This window comes from Stegostoma tigrinum, chromosome 11 (assembly GCF_030684315.1).
Source record: "Stegostoma tigrinum isolate sSteTig4 chromosome 11, sSteTig4.hap1, whole genome shotgun sequence".
In the NCBI taxonomy this organism is placed as follows: Eukaryota; Metazoa; Chordata; class Chondrichthyes; order Orectolobiformes; family Stegostomatidae; genus Stegostoma; species Stegostoma tigrinum.
The window spans coordinates 17,509,827-17,532,125 of record NC_081364.1 but is presented as its reverse complement, the minus strand read 5'-3'; the positions used below and the strand labels follow the sequence as shown (position 1 = coordinate 17,532,125).

At 41.2% G+C, this 22,299-nt stretch overlaps 1 protein-coding gene across 2 annotated transcripts in view; it reads left to right on the top strand.

The window, feature by feature from the left end:
- Positions 1-1,386: 1,386 nt before the first annotated feature.
- The window catches only part of LOC125460399 (SRSF protein kinase 3-like), a 49,440-nt gene continuing 28,527 nt past the window's right edge, over positions 1,387-22,299 (top strand). The window contains exons 1-5 of one of the 2 annotated variants that reach the window (XM_048547850.2): positions 1,387-1,482; positions 8,635-8,713; positions 8,903-9,015; positions 16,548-16,656; positions 18,686-18,773. In XM_048547850.2, the coding sequence (XP_048403807.1) occupies positions 8,961-9,015; positions 16,548-16,656; positions 18,686-18,773 (252 nt within the window). In that variant the 5' untranslated portion in view covers positions 1,387-1,482; positions 8,635-8,713; positions 8,903-8,960. Of the gene's footprint in view, positions 1,483-1,512; positions 1,749-8,634; positions 8,714-8,902; positions 9,016-16,547; positions 16,657-18,685; positions 18,774-22,299 lie in introns of those variants that run through there. The other variant, XM_048547852.2, reaches the window with a different exon arrangement.

The window sequence follows — 22,299 nt, the reverse complement described above, 5'->3', positions numbered from 1 at the left end:
TGTAGAAAGTGCTGGTGAGCATTCAGCAGGTCTGGCAACATCTGCAAGAGAGAAACACAATTAACTTTTCAAGTCCAGTATGACTCTTCTGCAGAACCAAGAATTTGAGGATACCTGAGTCTGAATGTAAATGTAATTTGAAACTTTTAAAATCTGATTAAATGCAACTCTTCTTTTCTCTCCTTGTCTAATCTTGTCCTCATTCTCTGTAACTCCACCTTCCTGTAATAAGTGGATCAGGAATATGTATAGCTACGCATGAAAGGTGTATACCATTGGAATGAGTAGATTGTATAATCTGAAGTGCATGTGGTGTTGAGGTGATTTAAATTAGCTGGTACAGATGTATAGACAGGAACCTGTAAGAAGACCTTTTTCTATTGAATCGGATTTTGCTGTGATATATGTTGCTGGACTAACTGCCAGGATTTTTATTTACTTAATCAGCATGGAATCTGAACTGGTGACATAACAGGAATTAAAACTGGGGGAGTCATGATGATCTCCCTTACACTACCATTTTGTTTTGCTTTCCATGTGTATTACTTTATACTATCTCTGGTTATTATAACATGTTTATACTGTGGTTAACAATTTCTGCAGTGGTAACTAGTAAATACTTGTCTGGTAATTATAATACATCCTGCTTATCTATGGTTAAAGATAATGATTAGACTTGTGTTAAGCTATTCTGTACTATTATTTTGGTATTATTTGAGAAATTTTATAGTGATGAACATTTTGATTCTAAGATAGTATCACATCTGTGATCTGCCCAAAACATAGGATTGAGTTATTGATGTGACATTCAGTCCTTTGTGTTCTACAGGACTGTGCTGTTTTAGTATCTCAGACCCAGACAAAGGGTGAAGAATACTGTAACCTCCTCTCCTACTTTTTCTAGAACATCATTGTTTTGGAGTCCCGTTCTGAGCATTATCTTGACCTATGGTGCTACAGTGTCTCAAATTCCCTGACTAAGCTGTATGACCATCTCAGAAGAGTTGCTGTCTGAGAGAAAGATGAGCTGCAGTGTTGATGGAGGAGCTACAATAAGTCATCTGAGGCGATCACTGCTTCCATATTAATGAGACTTGCCAGCTGTACAGCTCATATTTCTGCCAATGTACAGGTTTTCTAAAGGTGGCAATTACTCCCCGTTGACATTTAGTTCAGATTTATTCATATTTTTTCTTCCCACAAAGCAGCAATTCATCTCAAACCTCCAGAGTACAGCCCTCTGCAGCTTAAACCTATCCTGATGCTGTGCTGTGTTTTGAATTTGTCCTTGGAACATAATGGCCAATCAGAAAATCTGCCTTCCCTCTTCCCACTTGCACAATCCAGCCAGTTGTCATGTACCATATCTATAGAAGGGTCTTGGTGCTATAACTGTTGCCATCCTGAGTTAGTGTCAGGCTCCTCCCCCACTGTAAGCTATTTTTCCTCCCTGGTCTCCTTTCTCTGCAGCTGTTTCCACAAGTAAGTAACATACAGACTTTAAACAAAAATAAATATAGACTTGCTCTAAAATGAGGTCCTTTGATGAGGTTTGTTTTTTCTCTGCAGTGTAGATCTGTAAAACTAGAGTATGGGGTTATTTGAGGATATTGCTGTAACTGGTCATACTGTGGTTTGAAATCTGAGGTTATGGTAGTGGAGTTCTTTGAATCCCAGGACTAAATTGTGACACTGTCAACTGCTATCCAGATGGGATGTTACCTACCGGAGCAGAACGGCAAATAAATGTAAGCAAAAACTTGTGAGTATAATGGGAATGTGTTGAAAATCTGATTCAGCTAGTTGTGTTTGATGCTGCAGTGCCATCTTATGTGCTTAGTTTGGCAGATGAATTTACAACTGTTTTATGAGGCACTGTTGTGCAATTTCTTTGTCACTGATTTCTCCTTGTCAGGTGCCCATTGGCAGCTGAGATGATAAGAAGGTGACTTTGTCCTAAACCTAGGTCATTCCATAACTGCCTGCTGAAAATGAGTAAGTTGATTTAGGGCAATTCTTGCTAGAAATTTTCCCTATCTCTTTATGTTAAAGAAGTGTGTGCCCTTTACATCCAAGCTTCTCATAGACTCATTGACATTTAAAGCAAGAGGGAGGCTATTCATCTCAAAGTGTTCATACAGATCATTCAAACTTTGACTACTCTAATCCCATTTTCCAGCTGTTGGTTCATATCCTTGGAGACTATGGTGCTACAAGTGAATAGCCAAATGCTGCCTCAGTGTTGCAGAAGTTTCTGACCCAATCACCCTTTCAGGCAGTGAGTTGGAGACTCTCACCATCGTCTGGGTGAAATAAAGTTCTCCTCAACTTTCCTCTCAACCTTCTGTCTCTGATAGTTCTACTATTTGAAAAAAGTGACTTCTTATCCATCATACCGGTGCCCCTCACTTCTGTCAGGTCTCCTCTCAAACCCCCTGCTGCTTCAGTGAAAACAACCCCAGCCTATCCACACTTCTCTCTAAGCTCAGACCCTCCAGCCCAGGCATCACCTCTTCATTCTCTCTCATGCAATCACATCCTTCCTGCAATACGGTGACAAGAACCGCAATCAGTTGCGGCCCAACCAGCATTTTATACAGTTCCAACATAAAATTATTCCGTGCCTTAGCTAATAAAAGCAAGGATCCCATCTTTCTTCTAAACCAATTTATCTACCTGCCCTGCCACTTTCAGGGATCTGTGGAAATGCACGTCACGGTCACTCTGATCTTCAGTGTAATCCCTTGCTTGTTAGCACTCCCTAAGTACATTACCTCACACTTCCTTGGTTGAATTCAAGCACTACCTCCTTGTAACAAATCTTTGCTAAGTATCCCCAACTAATCCCTGCCTCTTCAAGTCCCGATATATTCTCTTCCTCAGAATTCTCTCTAAAAGCTTCCCCTTCCCCACCACTGAAGTTATACTGACTGGCCGATAATTTCCTGGTCTATCTCTTCGTAATTTTTTTGAACAAAATAACAACATTAGCAGTCTTGCAGTCCTCTTCCCCTAATATTTCTTCCATTGCCTCTCTTCACAGCCTGTGATACATCTCATTTGGGTGATTCATCCAATTTTAAGGTTGATGAATCCTTCAGTAACTGCCCTTTTTATATGTGAATCTATTCTAACATTTCACGGTGGAGGACATCTCATTTATCATTAAGAAAACTGAAGCAAAGTCTTCTAAGAGTGCTGTACCTTTGTCTTCTGAGCCCACACACATACTACCTCCAAAGTCTCTCTTTGCCTCTATACTTTCCTTAGTTATTCATTTGTTCTTTCTGTAAAGGAATGAGGGTTTAGGGAGATAAATGTTTGCTAACACTCAGTGCAGGTGATTATGGAAAAAGAACAGCAGATGGGTGCGTGAGATGGTGGGGTAAGGGTGTCTTGCAAATAAGACACATGGATGAGGGCATAAGGTGGCAGATAAGTGGGTGGGGATAGGGTAGCAGTTGGAAGGGCATAGGATGGCAATTTGGTGAGGGATCACTGGTTGCAGGTAAGTAGGTAAAAGAGCAGAGTGTGTCAAGTATCAGAACCAGGGTTCAGTTGAGGGGATACATTTGACTGCCCAGAGGCCGAGGCAGGAAGATGTTAGTGTAGGTGCGGCTTCTAGTGTCAGGGGATCGAGTGTCAAGAGGGTTGACTGTTGGGGGTCTAGGTGTTGTGCGTTTGGGTTTGTGGGGACGGTGTGGGTAGGGGAGAATGTAGAGTGTTCGTAAGGGAGTAGGAAATCATGTGTCAATGAAGTCAAGTCTTGGGAGGGAAATCAGGTTTCAAAGGGAATATCAGAGGTGATTGTGATTGACTGAGGGGTGAGGGTTATTGTTAGCTGGGAGCAAGAGCAGGTTTAATGCCCTTTATCCTCTCCTGGGCGACCATTATGGTGGTAGATAGAGCCCTCTAAAGTTTCTGACTCTGAGTTGGATAAATAGTGGTCATAAGTTTTAAATTCCCAGAAATTCCCATGTGATCAGGACTTGCAAGAGACTTTTTGAATCAGTGCAGTGCCTGGCTGTCTGGAGACTGGAAGACTTGTGCCATCAGACTATTATGCCACCCTCATTGCCACCTGCAGATGGAGTCCAGGTGTCAACTGGACAGGGAGGCCAACAGAAATGAGGGTACTGACTTATTCCTGTCTAGTTTCCAGCTGCACAAAAAGCAGAAGCTGTTAAGAGGAAAAAAAAGATTTGCAGAGCAAGCTATTTCCTGATCCCTTGTTGATCCTAGAGCATTCAAGCAGAGCACAACACAGAGAAACCCGATGCCAAATGTATCTGTCATTGGCCTTCAATCTGTTTCCATCTTTGTCACTGAGACCCTCAGTGAGATCAGTAAAGTGTGCAACATGAGCCTGATTGATTCAAGCTCTAACTTTTATGTACCTCTGGTCTTATGGTATAGTGATGATATTAACAGACTGGTAATGCAGATGAGTTGAAGTGCTGTCATGGCAGCTGGGAATTTAAATCAGTTAAATAAATAAACTTGAAAAAAATAGATATTAATGGTGTCTGTGAAATTCCCAGATTGTCTGAAAAATCCACTTGGTTCACTCACGTCCTTCGGTGAAGGAAATCTGCCAAGCCTCCCAGGCATGCTTCATGTAACAATATGGTTTACCCTTAAAATGCTCTTAAAGGCCACTCGTGTGTCTAAGATGGGCAATAAATGCTGCCCTTCCTCACATACTGTGATAATATGAACAGAAAATCTCTCAAGGGTGTGATAACCACTGCTTTTCTCACCATGGCTAAAAGGATACATTCACCGTGTTTGGTTGGAATTTCTTGATTTTTTTTGCCCAGTTTGAAGCCAGTCAGAGCAAATTGTAGAGGGGCTTAGATTATCAATGTGTAGTATTGTATTCCCAAATATTCAATTGCTCCATTGCAACCTTTCTGAGACTGTGATGTGGTCACTTTGCAGTACCCACTAAGGGGCTGTCACCTATGAATCAAACATGCATCTGTCTCACTGCCTGCCTCTGGAAATGGTTTCCACGATAATAAAGATATTCAGGCTTGTTATAGGCTGTTACTACAGGCAGAAGAAGTATTAAAGGCCACCTCAAAACTGTGTTGAACCTCTTTGCATTTCTAACTCCCTCTCCTGCTTTAAGAGACCAAGTTTTTGTCCATAAATGCTATTATTTTCTTATTTGGATATAAATCTAAGCTGCTAATGTTGCTGTTGTGGGTTATGGTTTGTTGCAGAAGGCTTGTTTGTTTCTGTGTAGTAATGCTACTTCCCCTCTGTTGATTGCTTCAGTTTTTCTTTTGGTGTTTTTCATTTGTGATATTTGTACCTGAAGACATTATGCTATCACTTGATGAACCTGCTTTACCACTGCAGTGAAGAGGTTGAGGAGGAACAAAGCAGACAGATCAAGCTGCTTAAACTCGCACTGGAGGCATCATAGTCTCCCACCCATAAATAAGCACACTGCTGTATAACTGAAGCTTCTAATATCAACACTCAAAGATTGTGAAAGCTTTACTTTTCTCTTCTCTTTTATTTGTTTATGAAATATGAGCATTACTCTCGAGGCCAGCATTTATTGCCCACCTCTAATTGCTTTTGAAAAGGTAATGAGCAGCCTTCCTGAATTGTTATAGTCCATGTTGTGTAGGCATATCCTCGCTGCTGTAAGGAACATAGTTTGAGGATTTTGACCAGCAACTACAAAGAAATAGCAATATAGTTCCAAATCAGGATGATGTTGAGCTGAAGGGAGACTGCATGGATGGTTCCATGCATCTACTGTCCTTCTCCTTCTAGCTGGGCTTGGTAGGTCCCATTGAAGGAGGTTTGACATCTTGCACATACTACACGTTGCTGCCACTGTATGTAAGTGGTGGAGGGAATGAATGTTTAAGCTGGTCAACTGGGTGCCTTTGTCATCTCAACAAGTCACTAAGTTAATCGTGTCACCTTTTTGTCATGACTTTGAAGCTCATACCCGTAACACATTGGACCTCACCTCTATTACAGTTTAGACATTACCTCAACAAGAGTTTGGACCCTATCTCAACAACATTAGACCCCACATTGATGAGAAATTGGAGCCCAACATTGACTGAGAGGCAGAATAGTATCAAAAGTTACAATGCACTGAAATTTTAAATCACTGCACGGGCAACATTTGGAGCTACTTACAATAGTAACCAGGCTGTCCACCCTGGATAAAACACACCATTTTGAATCACTCTGGGCAGTATTTCTGCCAGGCCTCTGAAAAATGGATGGATAATTCCATTGGGATAATATTAATGCAACAGTTAAACATACTATACGTTCATGTTTAAAATTTGTACCCAGAATCGGAAGAGGTCATTGGGACTCTGACTAAAAAGATGATGGTCATCTTTCCTTCTGCTGGATGTGGAAAACCTGTATTGAATTCATTACAGTGGGATTAAAGACAATTTTGACCCAATTTCTAGAAGGTGTCATTACAAAACTGCATGATTCTCTGATGAAGGGCCTATGCGCGAAACATCAGGTTTTGTGCTCCGAAGATGCTGGTTGGCCCGTTGTGTTCATCTAGCTCTACACTTTGTTATCTTGGATTCTCCAGCACCTGCAGTTCCCATTATCTGTGATTCTCCACAAGATGGCAATCTCATTCAGAGCTCTTTGGGATTTTCTTTCTTTAACAACCAAAACAATGAATGAATTGAATGACTATCAAATTTTCTGCTCTTTTCATTAAGGTCATGATTAAAATTATTTAAGCTGAGCTATTAAACCACAACCTTAATTGTGACCAAAGCCCTGCCTTGTGGGAACTTAGCGTATTTTTGCTTTGCAGTCATTTCAGTGACAGAAGCTACAGCAGAACAAGGAGCTCTCTGCTGCCAAGTAATGATGGCTGTTCTTCAAGTGATTCATTGAGAAATTCCCGGCTTTGGCAATACTTAAGAAGGCAAAGTTGCCATGGAGATAGATTCATGTTGGCTTGGCCAGCCACCAAGAATAGAATTGTTTCTGGCGTAACAAATTACTCTCTGGGAAAAATTAATATTGGGATATTTGTTGATGCTGAAATGTATCTTTTGTCTTGCTTCAAACCTTGCTAAATGCCCAGCTTTATGCTTTCTTTTACATTTTGTTGTCTTTCTAAGAAGTTTCTTTCCTCTGTGCATTCTCTTTCTTTAAAGAACTGGGCAAGCATTAGTACAAGTTCTTTACTGTTCAGTCAGTCATGGCTATCTAGGACATGTACTGCCAGGAAGGGTAGGAGTTGAGGCGAGGATACTCAACATTGCACACATTCTGCAGACCGAGAGAGTGAAGCTCTCTATATTTTGAAGGATGGATCAGGTGATACGTAACTACAGTGACAGCGCAGAGAAACAGAAGTCTTCCAAAATTTAAATAAATCAACAAATAGGAGATTTTGCTGAACTATATACTGAAGAAGAGTCATACTGGATTTGAAATGTTATATCTGATTCTCTCTCCGTGCAAGCTGCCGGACCTGCTGAGTTTCTCCAGTATTCTCTGTGTTTGTTTCAGATTTCCAGCATCCACAGTATTTTGATTTTGTGTAAGAGATTAAACAGTATAAGAATGGAATCTAGAACCACTGAACAATGACACCAGGACAAGGGACACAGACACAATATGGCAAGGAGCAATATTTAAGATTGATGTTAAAAATTCCTTTGGGAAAGAGTGTGCAATCTGTTGAATAGCTGCTGAATATAGTAAAAAGATATAGTTGTGATAAGAGGCTCTTTGGGGAAGGGAAATGCTGGGGCATTGATTGTAATTGATGAACTGAGATTGACCAATTGCCTTTCGCATCTACGTCCATCATGTGATCTGGCAATAGTTGGCAAGACCCATCCCTAGATTATTTCAATTTAAAAGTTTTTGTGAATAGGACTACCGTCTCAGAGCATCATGCCTGGCTTAACCAGTGCTACCCATAAAAACGTTGGTAAAATACAGATATGAATCTGCGATGTTGGCATAATGGGAGCAGGAGCAGTACCTAAAATATCCAATTCCAACAGGACATTGTGTAAAGAGTCTCTTGCATCAGACAAAAGAGTGAAATGGTCTGGAATGTTCAGCTTTGTGAGCCTTTCCACAGTCAGTTAAGACTTAAATGAAATATGAGAAAATGAAAAATATACTTTTTTTTAACCTACTGTTTATTACCTAATATGTTATTTATAACATCAATGTTTTGATGATCTATGGTAAAGGTTTTATGTTATCAATCAATCCTATTATGTGTGTTTTATATTAGTGGAGATTAACATATGCTTCCAGATTCCCCTTATCTGGTATAAAAAAAACAGAAGATGTTGGAATCACTCAGCAGTTGCAGGTCACTGTTGAAAGTGTGAGGAAACCTCTGTACATGGTGAACCAGGGCTGATCCTGACAGATATGGTGCGCTTTAGGTCTATCTTGAATCTGGGACCCTTGGCTTTGATGCCTCCATTCAGCCTCTTGTTACCTGTCGATTCCAGTCAGTCTTGTTTAATTGGTTAAGGAAAGTCCAGCTCTCAATGGGTCCACGTGACCCTGAAAAGGAAAAATACTGCAGCTACCCACAGCATGTGGCTGGATGGTAGCTCTGATATGTCTCTGATTCCAATACAGATATCAAGAGGATCCAGAAAACCTGTTCAATATTTCAACTCACCCTACAAGAACAGCTCTGGGAACTGTCAACCTATCAGTTGAGTATATCCATCATATTTTTCTTTTTATTTCAGAGTTTCAGTGTCTGCAATATTTTACTTTCCTGTCATCACCTGGAATGTTGCATGGAAGTCATTATAAGAATCCTGCACTAAGCTTTTCCCAGACAGCATCTTTGTACCTCTGGATGAGATTATCAAAGCGTTATCTTTTACTGTTATTCCAGGTTTCATTGTAAACAGCAAGAGATTATTGGAAAGTATCTCATCAGCCAAGTTCTCAATATGTCAAGGCAGTTGCTAGATGAAGGGCATGAGGATCCAGCAGAATATCGCACAGGTCAGTCTCTTGAGTGCCGTGGGTTTCCAACTTAAAGCCTCAGATAACTACCATATAGGTCATGAAATACAATTCTGTTAGATCTATTTCCTTGTCACAGTGAATGCTATTTTTCCTCTAGAGTTGCATCCCTATGGCACAGATCTACTTCTAATGCTGTTCTGGCTGGCTGTGTTTTTGAGTCACGTCGCTCAGCTAGCAGCAATCCTGAACACTAGGCTGATGTTCTGGGGTTATATGCTCAAATCCCACCATGGCAGTTGAATTCAAGTAAGAAATAAATTTTGGAATTAAATGGTTTAATGGTTACTGTGGACAATGGTAAAATTTGTGGCACAATTAGATAAGAGATCAGATGAGATTTGCTACAACATAGTGGGAATGGAGGGTTTGAGTCATAAGGAAAGGCTGGATAGACTGGGACATTTTCCACTGAAGCATAGCAGGTTGAGGGTTGTGCTTATAGAGGTTTATAAAATTATGGGGAGTAAAGAGAAGTTGAGTGACAGGTGTCTTTTCCATAAAGTGGGGGATTTCAAGACTAGGGAATTTTTTTTAAGGCGGGAGAAGAAAGATTTAAAAAAGACAGGAGGGATAACTTTTTTCACACAGTGGCTCTTGTGTAGAATGATCTTCCAGAGGAACTGGTGGATGTGATTACAGTTACAATGTTGAAAATACATCAGATAAGTACATAAATAAGAAATGCTTGGAAGGAAATGGACCAAGTGCAGGCAGGTGGGACTAGTTTAGTTTGGGAACCTGCTGGGCATAGAAGAGTTAGTCTGAAAGTCTGGTTTCTGTGCTGCATAGCTCTGTGGCTCTAGCAGAATAGAATAGTAATTTACTGCTACTTGTATTTTTACAAAATAAAAACAGTGAAAAGTGTTTAAATCACCTGACTCCGGAACCATTTTAATAACAGAAATTATATATCTTAAAAAAAAATGCTGTGTGACCGGGTAGTTCTTCGATAGAGAGTGGTGAGTTGTCAATTAAGGGGAATTATAACTTGTTAAATACTTTTTTAATGGTCCAACTCATCTCATTAGTATTGAGCTTTCTGTTTTACCAAACAAGCTAGATGTTGAATGGTTCAACATGGGAGCCAGAGTGGATACCTGGTGACTTCAGCTCACTGCTCACTACAAAGGCTCCAAGTTGCTCAACTCCAAACTGTGTCTCAGGGAACCGTCCATGGCTACCTGGCATGCCAAGCCCTTGTCCATCTCCTGAGTGGCAAGTTGTCCCAGGAACAGCATGTGATAAGCTGGGGATGGAATTGGATGTCTGGGATGCCATGGAGGTAGTGTAAGTAGTTAAAGAAGTATATTTGGTAAAATACAGCAAGAAATCTCACTGGGTCTTATGGTGAGATCCCTCCAAGGGACTCAAAACATCTTCCACTTAACCAAAACAAACCTAAGATTCAACCCCATGTAACCCTTATTGATTGTTGTAAAAACCCATCTGCCTCAATAATTTCCTTTCATAGAGCCCCTACAGTGTGGAATCAGGCCCTTTGGCCCGGCAGGTCCACCCAGACCCATCCACCTATAACCCATCTGATCTACACCTCCCTGAACACTATGGGCAATTTAGCATGGCCAACCCACCCAGCCTGCACATCTTTAGACTGTGGGAGGAAACTGGAGCATCCAGACAAAACCCACGCAGACACAGGGAGAATGTACAAACTCGACACAGACAGTTGCCCGAGGGTGGAATCGAACCTAGGTCCCTGGCGCTGTGAGGCAGCAGCGCTAACCACTGAGGCACCGTGCCGCACTTTTGGGAAGGAAATCTGCCATCCTTACCCAGTCTACATGTGACTCCAGACCATGTCTGGTTGAGTCTTAACTGCCCTTTGAAATGACCTACAGAACCAATTAGTTCAAGGAAAACTCAGGATAGGCAAAACATTTGCTAGCTTAGATAGCGACACCCACATCCTATGCAAAACCCAAAAAAACACACTGCTGGTAACACCCTTAGCACATCTGCAGCAAGCATCCAGTGAACATGCAGAGTACAGCAGATAATGCAGCCAACAAATGTGTAACATTGACTTAACACTAGATGTGTTTCTTTGTGCTGCACCACCAGGGAAGGCAGTTTCTGCACATGCTCAGATACAGAGTGGAATATTCCAATAAGTGGTGGGCTAGGTGGTGAAAAGAGCAGATATTTGGTGGGGGGTGGGGGCGGTGGGGTTGGCGCGGTTGTGGTGTGGGGAGTGGTTTGTTAGGACTTGTGGAAGAGGTGGGAAGGGTGTTTCCTGATTTGCACATTATTGTAAGACTGAGGGACATGCCCTAGGGCACAGAGAAGGACCTCTCAGAGCCACCAGCCTGCCCTCACTTCCTGATTTCTCTGTCCCTCTTTCCCCGTATCAGGACACCGTCTCTGCAAACATTTACCCTTCTCTGGTGGAATCTGGACGGTGCTGTCTCAGCTACTCCAGATAAGTGGGCCATCCTGGAACTAAACACAGCTGGTCTGGAAGTATCTGTGGAGAGAGAAACAGAGTTAACATTTCAAGCCTGGTATCGCTGTTGTCCAGAACCTGCGGCCAGAACTGCTGAGTTTCTCTGGTATTCTCAGTATTTGTTTCTGACTTCTAGTAGTATTTTCCTTTGGTTGAGGGACATCTTGGCAAAACTTCATAATTCCAGCAGTAAATCTGCTGGTTGCTGTCACCTACCTGAAAGATAATTGATCCAGGGCACTTTCTGAACAAGGTTTCTCTCTATTAAGCCTTCATACATTTGGACTTATTCCAAAAATGGAAAAGATCTCAGCCACAGTGTGTCACACTGAATCTGCCTGTGGCTGTATCATTTGCATCTAGACAGACACCGCAAATTGATTAATTCCGAGTGAATTTAAAATCGGTATCAGGGACCAAATTAAAACAGAATCACATCAGGATTGACTGTTCCTCAGAGTGTTCCGTTAACTTGCCAATCATTATTATTACAATTCCATTGGAAACACATCTGGGTTTTGAAGTTCCAAAGAGAGATTGGAGAGGTTGGGTTGTTTCCCATGGAATAGAGAAGGCTGAGGGATGACATGATTGAGGTATACAAAATTGTGGGGGCTAGAGTTGGATTAGACAGGAGGAGCCTGTGACTGTCGCTGTGGCTGAGATTTTCTCACTTCAGTTAAATAAGTCCAAAGGCGTGAAGGTGTGGTACAGAGAAACCTTGTTCAGAAAGTACCCTGGATCAATTATCACCCAGGTAGGTGACTGGCAACCACCAGGTTTTCTACTGGAATTATGAAGTCTTGCCAGGATGTTTCCCTTGGCAGACAGCTCAAAAACCCAGGGTTGTAGATTCAAGCGAAGTGGCAAAAGGATTAGAGGGGGCGTGAGGAAAAGCTTTTTTATGTAAAAGGTGGTTGGCGTCTGGAACTCACTGCCTGAATTGATAGTGGGGATAGAGATGCTAAGCTCTTATAAAAGATACCTGAGTTTGCACCTTAGGTGCTGTAAGTTGCAGGGCTATGGGCCGTGTGCAGGAAAGTGGGATTAGAAAAGGCATCTGGGTGTATTTGGGTCAGCATAGGCAGGATGGGCCAACTGGCCCCTCTCTGCGCTATGTCATTTCTACAATTTTGTTTATTAATAGAACTTCTTGCAGATAATATGAGGAATGGAATGAAAAGAATTGACATTTAAGGGCTTAATCCACCTTCTGTTATTTATTAACTCCTATTTCATTCCAGAAATGAGTTTCTACTTTGGTGAAGAGCTAACAAATAAGCAATATTCAATTTTAAAAACTTGCCAGGTACCGTGCGGTTTGAGGCGATGAATCTGGGTTTAAGAGATTGCAGACCACCAGCCAAGCTATCTGGGAAATGTCTTGACATAGCCTTTCCAACTTGCTTCTGAGACTGTTGTTTAAACCTGCAAATAGCAATTTAATTTTTTATTTCCACAATGTATTGCAATTTGAACAAGTCTACCCAAATAATAAAGATGGAAACTGAAGTGGATTTGATGTTGTGTGGGCTCATACACACTACAGATGCTTTTGCTGTTGAATAGAAAGCATCAGGATCATTTGTGCATGCACTGGCAGCAGTTGTGTGGCCGTAAAGAGAGCAGAGTACAAAAGCAGGTATAACACAGTATGGAGCTGAAGGAGCACAGCAGGCCAGGCAGCATCAGAGGAGCAGGAAAGTTGAGGAAAGAAGAAGGCTCCCGACCTGAAACGTCAACTTTCCTGCTCCTCTGATGCTGCCTGGCCTGCTGTGCTCCTTCAGCTCCACACAGAGTTATCTCTGACTCCAGCATCGGTAGTTCTTACTATGTCTGATAGAGTACAAAAGCTAGAAGGCTTCCCTAAAAACTGTACAAAGTACTAATCAAACCACACCTCAAATACCATCAACAGATTGGGCCCTTAGCTAAGGAAAGGCACACTGGCAAAGGAGGCTGATACCAAATATGGACTATCTAATGGGGAGAGGTTAAGTAGATTGCCCCTGTGCTCACTGGAATTTAGAAGAATGAGAGGTGACCTTATTGAAAGAAACAACATTCTTAGGGGACTTGTCAAGGTACATGTGGAAAGGTTGTATCTCCTTATGGGAGACTGTGAAACCAGTGATCATAATCTCAGAATAAATAGTTACACATTCAAGAAAAAGACGAGGAATTTCTTTTCTCAGAAATTAGTGAATCTGTGGAATACTTACCACAGAGGGCTGATGAGGCTGGACCATTCAGTATATTCAAAGCTGAAACAGGTTTTTCATTGGTAAAGAACTTAAGAGGTGGGAGGAAAAGGCAGAAAAGTGGAGTGAAGGATTATTAGATCAGCCATTATCTCATTGAATGGTTGAACAGACTCGATGGGATGAATGGCCTACTTCTGCTCCTGTGTTTTATGTTCTTACATGCAATTGCACCTGATGCTTTTCTGGTTGACAGCAAAGGCTAGGAGGTTTAACACTGATGTTCTCATTTTCGAGCTCAACATTCCAACTAATGGTGTGATGAAAAGTATTTGAATGATATATGTTAACAAAGTGTGGAGCTGGATGAACACAGCAGGCCAAGCAGCATCTCAGGAGCACAAAAGCTGACGTTTCGGGCCTAGACCCTTCATGCATGGGATGAAGGGTCTAGGCCCGAAAAGTCAGCTTTTGTGCTCCTGAGATGCTGCTTGTCCTGCTGTGTTCATCTAGCCCCACACTTTGTTTTCTTGGATTCTCCAGCATCTGCAGTTCCCATTATCACTGAATGATATATGTTGTCATTTTCTCGTGGAGTTTGTATTTCAAATCAGAGGCAAATGGATTTTTGTTTTGTGTGTGAAGTACCTTAATAATTAACTAGAACAATCTTCTTGGAACCATGATTTTAAACCAGCATGTGACAGAGAATAGTAGTGTGAAGGAATCCTGGAAAGTCAATGGAAGGTTGTTTATATTGTGGGGTTTACGCCCTCTAGGTTTGAACTCCCCTACCCTGTAGAAAAGACCTTTGCTATTGGCCTAAACTATGCCCTTCTTGATTTTATAAACCTTTATAAGGTCGCCATTTAACCTCCTACGCTCCAGTGAAAAAAGTCCCAGCCTATCCAGTCTTTCCCTATGACTCAAACCCTCCAGTCCTGGCAAAACCATTATGAATATTTTCTGTACCCCCTCCAATTAAATCATATCCTTCTAATTGCAGCCCTCCGCCACGATGCCCAGTAGCAGCAGTGTGTACTATCTATAAGATGTACTGCGAAAATTCACCAAAGTTCCTCAGACAACACCCATTCACTATCCTGGCTTGCAAATATGTCACTGTTCCTTTACTGCCACTGGGTCAAAATCTTGAAATTCTGTGCATCATGGCATTGCTGGTCAACCCACAGCAGGTGAACTGTACCAACTCAAGAAGGCAGCTAAACACCACCTTTTCAAGGGCAACTAGGGACAGGACAATAAACATGGCCAGCCAGCGACACCCACATCCCACAAATGAATGAAAAAATGTCATAGATTTACATTGAAAGTGCAGTCGGGTTTACCACATCACAGTTGTTAATGACACTTGATCTTGCTGGAATCATTAGAGAAAAGCACGTCAGAGAGAAAGATCTGACAGAGGAAACAAAAGTTCATATATCAGTTGATGCTTTCAAAATCTCATATTTTTCCACCATTTTTGTTGAAGTTGACCCATGTTTAATCCTCACTAACCTGATCCTCTAGCAGACATTTAAGATAATAAAGTGTGAAGCTGGATGAACACAGCAGGCCAAGCAGCATCTCAGGAGCACAAAAGCTGACGTTTCGGGCCTAGACCCTTCATCCCACGCATGAAGGGTCTAGGCCCGAAACGTCAGCTTTTGTGCTCCTGCGATGCTACTTGGCAGCTTTTGTGCTCCTGAGATGCTGCTTGGCCTACTGTGTTCATCCAGCTTCACACTTTATTATCTTGGATTCTCCAGCATCTGCAGTTCCCATTATCACTCTAGCAGACATTTTCCTGGTTTCTTATCCTGTCTCCATTTATCACTCAGGTGACCTCTACCTTTCTCATGCTTGAAGAGACCAATAATTACTTGAAAGGTTGTTTTGATTTTTTTCACTGCCACCATTGCTGAGGTATGCAGTCGTTTCCAGAGGTGTTTTAAATTGCTAAAGTCTAGAGGGAGTGTTGTGGCAAATAGTGAAGAAATGGCCTTGATTTTGAGATTATTGTGCCAATCATTTGCTTCACACTATATGCACCCCCTTAGACGACAGCATAACAGAGAGAATGGGCAGAGTCAACACAAAGGCAGACGCTTTCCTGGAGGAAAATAGGGTTCTCACTTGTAGGTCATTACCAGTCAGGGTGTTCGGGGAGCATTTCTCCAACTTCAACGTCTATAAGGAACAGTGTCAGCAATCTCCACTTCAGTTACTGAAACCTGCCACTGGCTGCAGTCACATCCAGTAGATCCTGCCAATGTGCACTGATAGTGGAGTGAGCTTATGTTTGCTGATCAAACAGGCTACTTTCTTCCTGATGTTATTGGACTCATCCAGGCAAAAAGAGAATATTCCGCAATGCTCTTGACTTATGCCACTGAGTGAAGGCTTTCGCTAGCATAGATTAATAGCTTTTCTTCAATTTGCTATATACTGACTGGTAATTATACATTCACTCTAATTTGCAGCTTTGATATTGAAAACAAATTTTCAACCAAGTACATGCAAATTTGAAAACAAATATACAATTGCCTCTTAGAATGATGGACTATACATTCAGTAAATAAATGATTTTGAAATTTATATACATGTTTAAATTGAAACAATTGTGTGGGAAACCACATTTAACTCCATAGCAATATTCTGCTCCCTTCCCTGAAGAATTAAACATTAACAATAAATGAGATGAAACAATCTCAATTTCAGGGCATGAAAATATCACTTGATGTAAATGCATTTGCGTGAGGGAGTGATCTACAACTTCTGGTTACTGTCATATTCTTCCTTGACAAGAACTGAGCTGAAGCTGAGATTTATCTTTACAGGAGGTTACCATCCAGTGAAATTAGGGGATGTTTTTAATGGAAGGTACCAAGTAATGAGAAAACTGGGCTGGGGCTATTACTCAACAGTGTGGCTTTGTCAGGATCTGCTGTAAGTAACCAATCTTGTTCATGTTGACTTTATTAAAGAATTGTTAAGGCCTGCAGTTTATTTTTAAATTGACAAACCAAGATTAATGATTATAGATGGGCAGTACAGATTTGCTTTTCACCGGAGATGCATTTCTGGGGAATACCACACTCAGTGATATTATTGAACCATCTGCAGTACTCCACAACGCACACGTTTTCTCCTGGAAAGCCACAGATGAGTGAATGTTCGAATTGTAGTAGGCAAAATAATACACAATAATATCAAGTGGATCAACAAATTCACAAACTGTTCACAATTCTCTTCTGGCAAATACAAGGAGTTTAACTGCATCACAAAGATTAAAACAAAAGAGATGAAGTTAATCAGAAAATAGTGATTTGATTACATCTAAGCGTGAGATTTTGAAACTTGTGAGCACTAAGTGAAAGGATGACTGTGAAATGAGTGTTGAAAGTTGGTAACATATTTTATATCTTTCCTAATATTCATTTCCATTGAAGTCAATATGGCTGTCACCAATGAGGCCAAATTTATTGCCTACCTTGATATGCCCTTGAGAAACTTGACCCAGGCCATCATTTTAAGTCATGGCCATCCACATAATAAGATACTCCAGCAATGCTCTTCCAGGATTTTGACCAAAAGGTGAGGTTGAAATTACAATACATATCAAATTCAAGATAGTATGGGATTTGGAGGGCAATTGTAGGTGGTAGTGTTCTCGTGTACCTGTTGTCCTTGCCCAGCAATGTGGAGGTATTCCTGGGAAGATAGCAAGAATGGCAGATGCTGAAGTCAGAGTCAATACAGTGTGGAGCTGGAGGAACACAGCAGGTTAGGCAGCATCAGAGAAGCAGGAACCTCGACATTTTAGGTTTACACGCTTCACTGAGGGGAGTCGTGGGTTTGGTGGAGCTACCAAAGAAATTATGATGAGTTGTTATAGTGAATTCCTGTAGGGAAGCCATACTATACCACTGGATGAATACTTAAAACAGGCCCCAGTGGGAAAGAACAGTAATACTTCAAAATGAATATGCTGCTTATTGCAAAGCTCCATCTTGGAGAGATTTGATGTTTTACCTCCATTTTATGCTATCTCCTCAAGTAAAAATCTATTCCCATGCCTCTTTCAGTCATCCCATTTATGGGAGGTGGTGGCATAGTGGTAATGTCATTGGACAAGAAACAGGCTAATGTTCTGGGATCTAGATTTGAATCCCACCATGGCAGATGGTGAAATTTGAATCCAGTAAAATCTGGAATACAGAGATGAACTAATGGTGACTGTATAGCCATTGCCCATTGTCATAAAAAAACCCCATTTGGTTCACTAAATTCTTTTAGGGAAGGAAATCTGCCATTCTTACTCGGCCTGGCCTTTATGTAACACCAGAACCACAGAAATGTGGTTAACATTTAACAGCACTTAACAAAGTGTGGGGCTGGATGAACACAGTAGGCCAAGCAGCATCTTAGGGGCACAAAATGCTGCTTGGCCTGCTGTGTTCATCCAGCTCCACACCTTGTTATCTCAGATTCTCCAGCATCTGCAGTTCCTATTATCTCTGATACAACATTTAACAGCACTCTGGCTAATTAAGGATGGGCATTTAATACTGGTCTAGTCAGGATGAATTGGGGGATTATGTGACACAGTGTAAGGGCCCCTGGCTCTAAGCCAGAAGATTTGGTTGTGGCCCCATCTGCTTTGTATGTGTAACAACATGTCTGGATGACTCGATTAAAAAGAGATAATTACCCTACTCGGGACTTACCTTTGGGTTAAGTTCCCTGTTTGAGATAGCCATTTCCTGACACTTGTATAGCTTGTGTATTACCCCCATTTATCAGTGTCAGCCGATGTTATCCGGTTCATGCTGCATAAGGGCACAAACTGCTTTATCACATGATGAATAGCTTAAACATTTGTGAAGAGGCTTAATTCTAGTTTTGTATTCATGCTACACATATCCAAGTTGTTTTGTCAATAAAAAACTTAATGCAATTATATTTCATTTAACAGAAAAAATAAATTTGTGGCAGTAAAGGTGGCGAAGAGTGCATTGGGGTTTTCAGAGGCAGCGCAGGATGAGATCAGGCTTCTGAAATGTGTGAGTTACCTCTTACAGAAGTGTTAAGTAAACGTAAAGATGGATGTGGCTTCAAATTCCAAAGAAAAGACTGGAACCACACCTTTGGAATGCTGCCTTGTGAGAGATTAAATAGAGGCATACTTTCCCCTTTTAGATATAAAGAAAATCCCACAGCAGTATTTGATGTAAGGGGGTCGTTTCTCCCCAGTGTCTTGATGAAAATTTATTCCTCAGTCAATATTACTCAAATAGATTGTGTGGCCATTATCTCACTGCCGCTTCTGGAATTCTTACTGTGTGAAAATTGGAGCTTGTATTTCTTTCATTAGGACCCTGGCTACCCTTCAAATGTCCATAATTAAAAATGATTTTAGATATCCCTAGGTCATCAAAAACACTGTCTAATGATGAGGACTTTATCTCATTAAATGAAGGAGCTAGGCCTCCTGATACAGCTGGAATATCTGTCATTGCTCATCCTCTGCCATATCGCAGTTTGCAGCTCGGCTCTGGGAAATGATACTAGTGGAGAGGTCTTGCACAGTCAGTGAGACCCAGACAGTATGTCAGAGCATCTCCTCCGCCCGACTTTGCAAAACTAAAAATTAACAGTTTGTTATGCCATGATTTTGAACAATCTCGAGAAGAGGAACATATGAAATAGGAGCAGAGTAGGCCATTTGTTATTTCAAAATTTCATCCACACCGTCTTTAAAATTTTCAGTGATCTAGCATCCAACACATTCGAGGGTAGAAAAGAAATTCCTTTGCATTTCAGTTTTATATGAATGCCCCCAAGCACTGTAACTATGTTCAAAACTCACGGAAACACCTTCTCAACTTCAACCCTGCCTACACTAAACTCCATCTGCCAAAGTTTTGTCTACTTGCTCAACCTTACAGTGTCCCCGTGCACATTCCTTATATCCCCATCACAAACTGCTCTCCCACATATTTTTACATCATCAGCAAATTTGGATACAGCACATTCTGTCTCCTCCAATAAGTAATCAAGGTAAATCGTAAATAATTGAGGCACTAGAACTAATCCTTCTGGCACTCCACTTGTTTTATCTTTCCAACCTGAAGAAGACGCATTAATCCCATTTCTCTGTTTCTGTGTATTAACCAATCTTTGATCTATGCTAATGCATTACCCCTCATACCATGAGCTCCTATATTCGTACAAGCTTTTGTGTGGCACATTATTGAATACCTTCTGGAAATCCAAATTTATTACACCTATCGGTTACCCTTTAACAGCTTTGCTTATTATATCCTCAAAGAAATCTGGCAAATTTGACAAACATGACTTTCCTTTTGCAAACAATGTTGATTCTGTTTGATAATGTTAGCCTCTTCTAAATGGTCTGCTATTTCTTCCTTAACAATGAATTCTAGTATTTTCCCAATGAAATATATTCGGTTAACTCACCTACAGTATCCTTCTTTCTGTCTCCCTCTCTTCTTGAACAGGGTGTCCATTACCTGTTTTCCAATCCATTGGAACCTCCTAGAATCCAGTGAGTTCTGGGATACTTCAACAAATGCCTCCTCTATCTCAGCAGCTGTTTCCTTTACATCCTTGGATGGAGGCAGCAGTTCCTGGTGACTTGTCTGCTTTTAGTTTTATTAGCTTTTCAAATATAATGTCCCTCATAATAAAGACCATTACAAGATCTTTTCTCTCATTAGCATCTTGCTTATCTGTCATCTTTGGGGTGTTTATAACGTTCTCCACTGTGAAGACTAATGCAAAATATGACTATAAATTACCTGCCATTTCCCTGGTCCCATTATTAATTCCCCAGTTGTATCCTGCAAGTGTCCCACATTTACTTTCGCTACTCGCTTTCTTTTTATATACAAGTAGAAACAATTTGCTTTAGTAATCATTCAACATCCAAAAGACCTGAACCTCACAATATCTCATATTTCCATGTATAAATGAACATTTCTTGAACTAATGGTGTTATATCTATCAGTACATAACTCCTTTGAAGTTTTACTTTGAAGTATAAAAATAGCCAACCATATCTGTAAATTACCTCAATTCACCTCAAAGATATTCCATGGCGATCTACACAAACGGGTTGTGTAACTTGCTGGGATTTCAGGTTTAACACTGGCAATTTTAGATTCCTGTTTAAAAATCTAGAGACAAATTCAAGATTGTCCTTTAAGAAGGGAAGCATTCTACCCTTATATGGTCTGGGCCTACTGCAATGTTTGGTTTAACAGCAAGTGGTCTCCAAAACACTCAGTCATGTAGAAGGCCCATCACCACACGGGTCGATCCCAATAATGTCTTTCTGTGCTGTAATTACTTTGTGAAACCGCCGTCTAGAGTGAGAGTGGACAATAAGTGATAGTATTGTTTGCAATGCTTCTACACTGAGAATTCATCAAAGCACAATTTCTCAAGAGCTTTCCTTCTCTCACTCACAGAAGATCCAGCAAAAAATTGTCAATTCAATAGCTTTCTTCTCAAAGGAAAACTCCAAGAACAGATCACATAGGACAAAGGAGAGTCAACCCCATACCCTAAGGTGGTCCTTTCCTGCCTGCATATCCTACATGATACCACCTGCTGCCAAAACAAAACTTCTCTCCAGCTTAGAGAGCATGTTCAGGAATGGATAGGAGAAAGACTGGCATCAGTTTCATTCTCTACCTGCGTATCTAACATGGTATTCATGCCTTCCTGCACAGTTTCTCCTACATATTAGGAATGACAGCATTCAATGAATGGGAAGTATATTGGGGATGTAAGAAAGGAAAGGAAAGTAATCCTCCACTGATCTGAGAATTGGACTGTATATGATGGCAATGTGAGTTATTCCCTATAAGCCAGTCAAGTCATCTCGTTAACCCAAACATGCAGATTGGGAACAGAACCTGTGTATGGCACCTGGATTTATGATATTAGATCGTCTTCATCTGGGCAATAAACAGCTTAAAAGCTCACAAGATTTACCTGCATCTTCCACTGAGTTCAGGTTGCAGTTGCACATGTGAGTCAGCATGCACTGAAAACCACACATGGAGCCTTGAGAGGCTTGGCATTTGGCAGTAGGGTGAAAGTGGGGCCTTGGCTGGATATAGACTACATCTCCCAGAATGCATGCTGGTTGTCAAAACAAATGGCTGCCCAGCCTCAGAATTCTTACTCCAGGACATTGGGTTAAGGCTGGAACTTGGATCCCCAAGCAGAGTGCTCAACAAAGGCTTGTGTGTGAGCACATTAACGTAACTTGAGATAAGGCTGTTTCTGCCATTGTGTGGCCCATTGAAGGCTAATTAGCGTCATTTTCACTTTTCCCCTCTAGCCCTGCTTGTCCAATTAAAAGTGAACTTCACCACTTCTGACCTCATGATAGAGGGAAGGTAATTGCTGACGCAACTGGAAATGATTGGGACTAGGATACTCGCCTGATGAGCTCATGCAGAAGTGTCCTGGGGCTGAGGTGGCTGACTGAATGGGATGGACTTGGCCGAGCCCAAAGTGAGCTTCAGTTAGCCAGTTATAGCTGAGCAAGTGCCA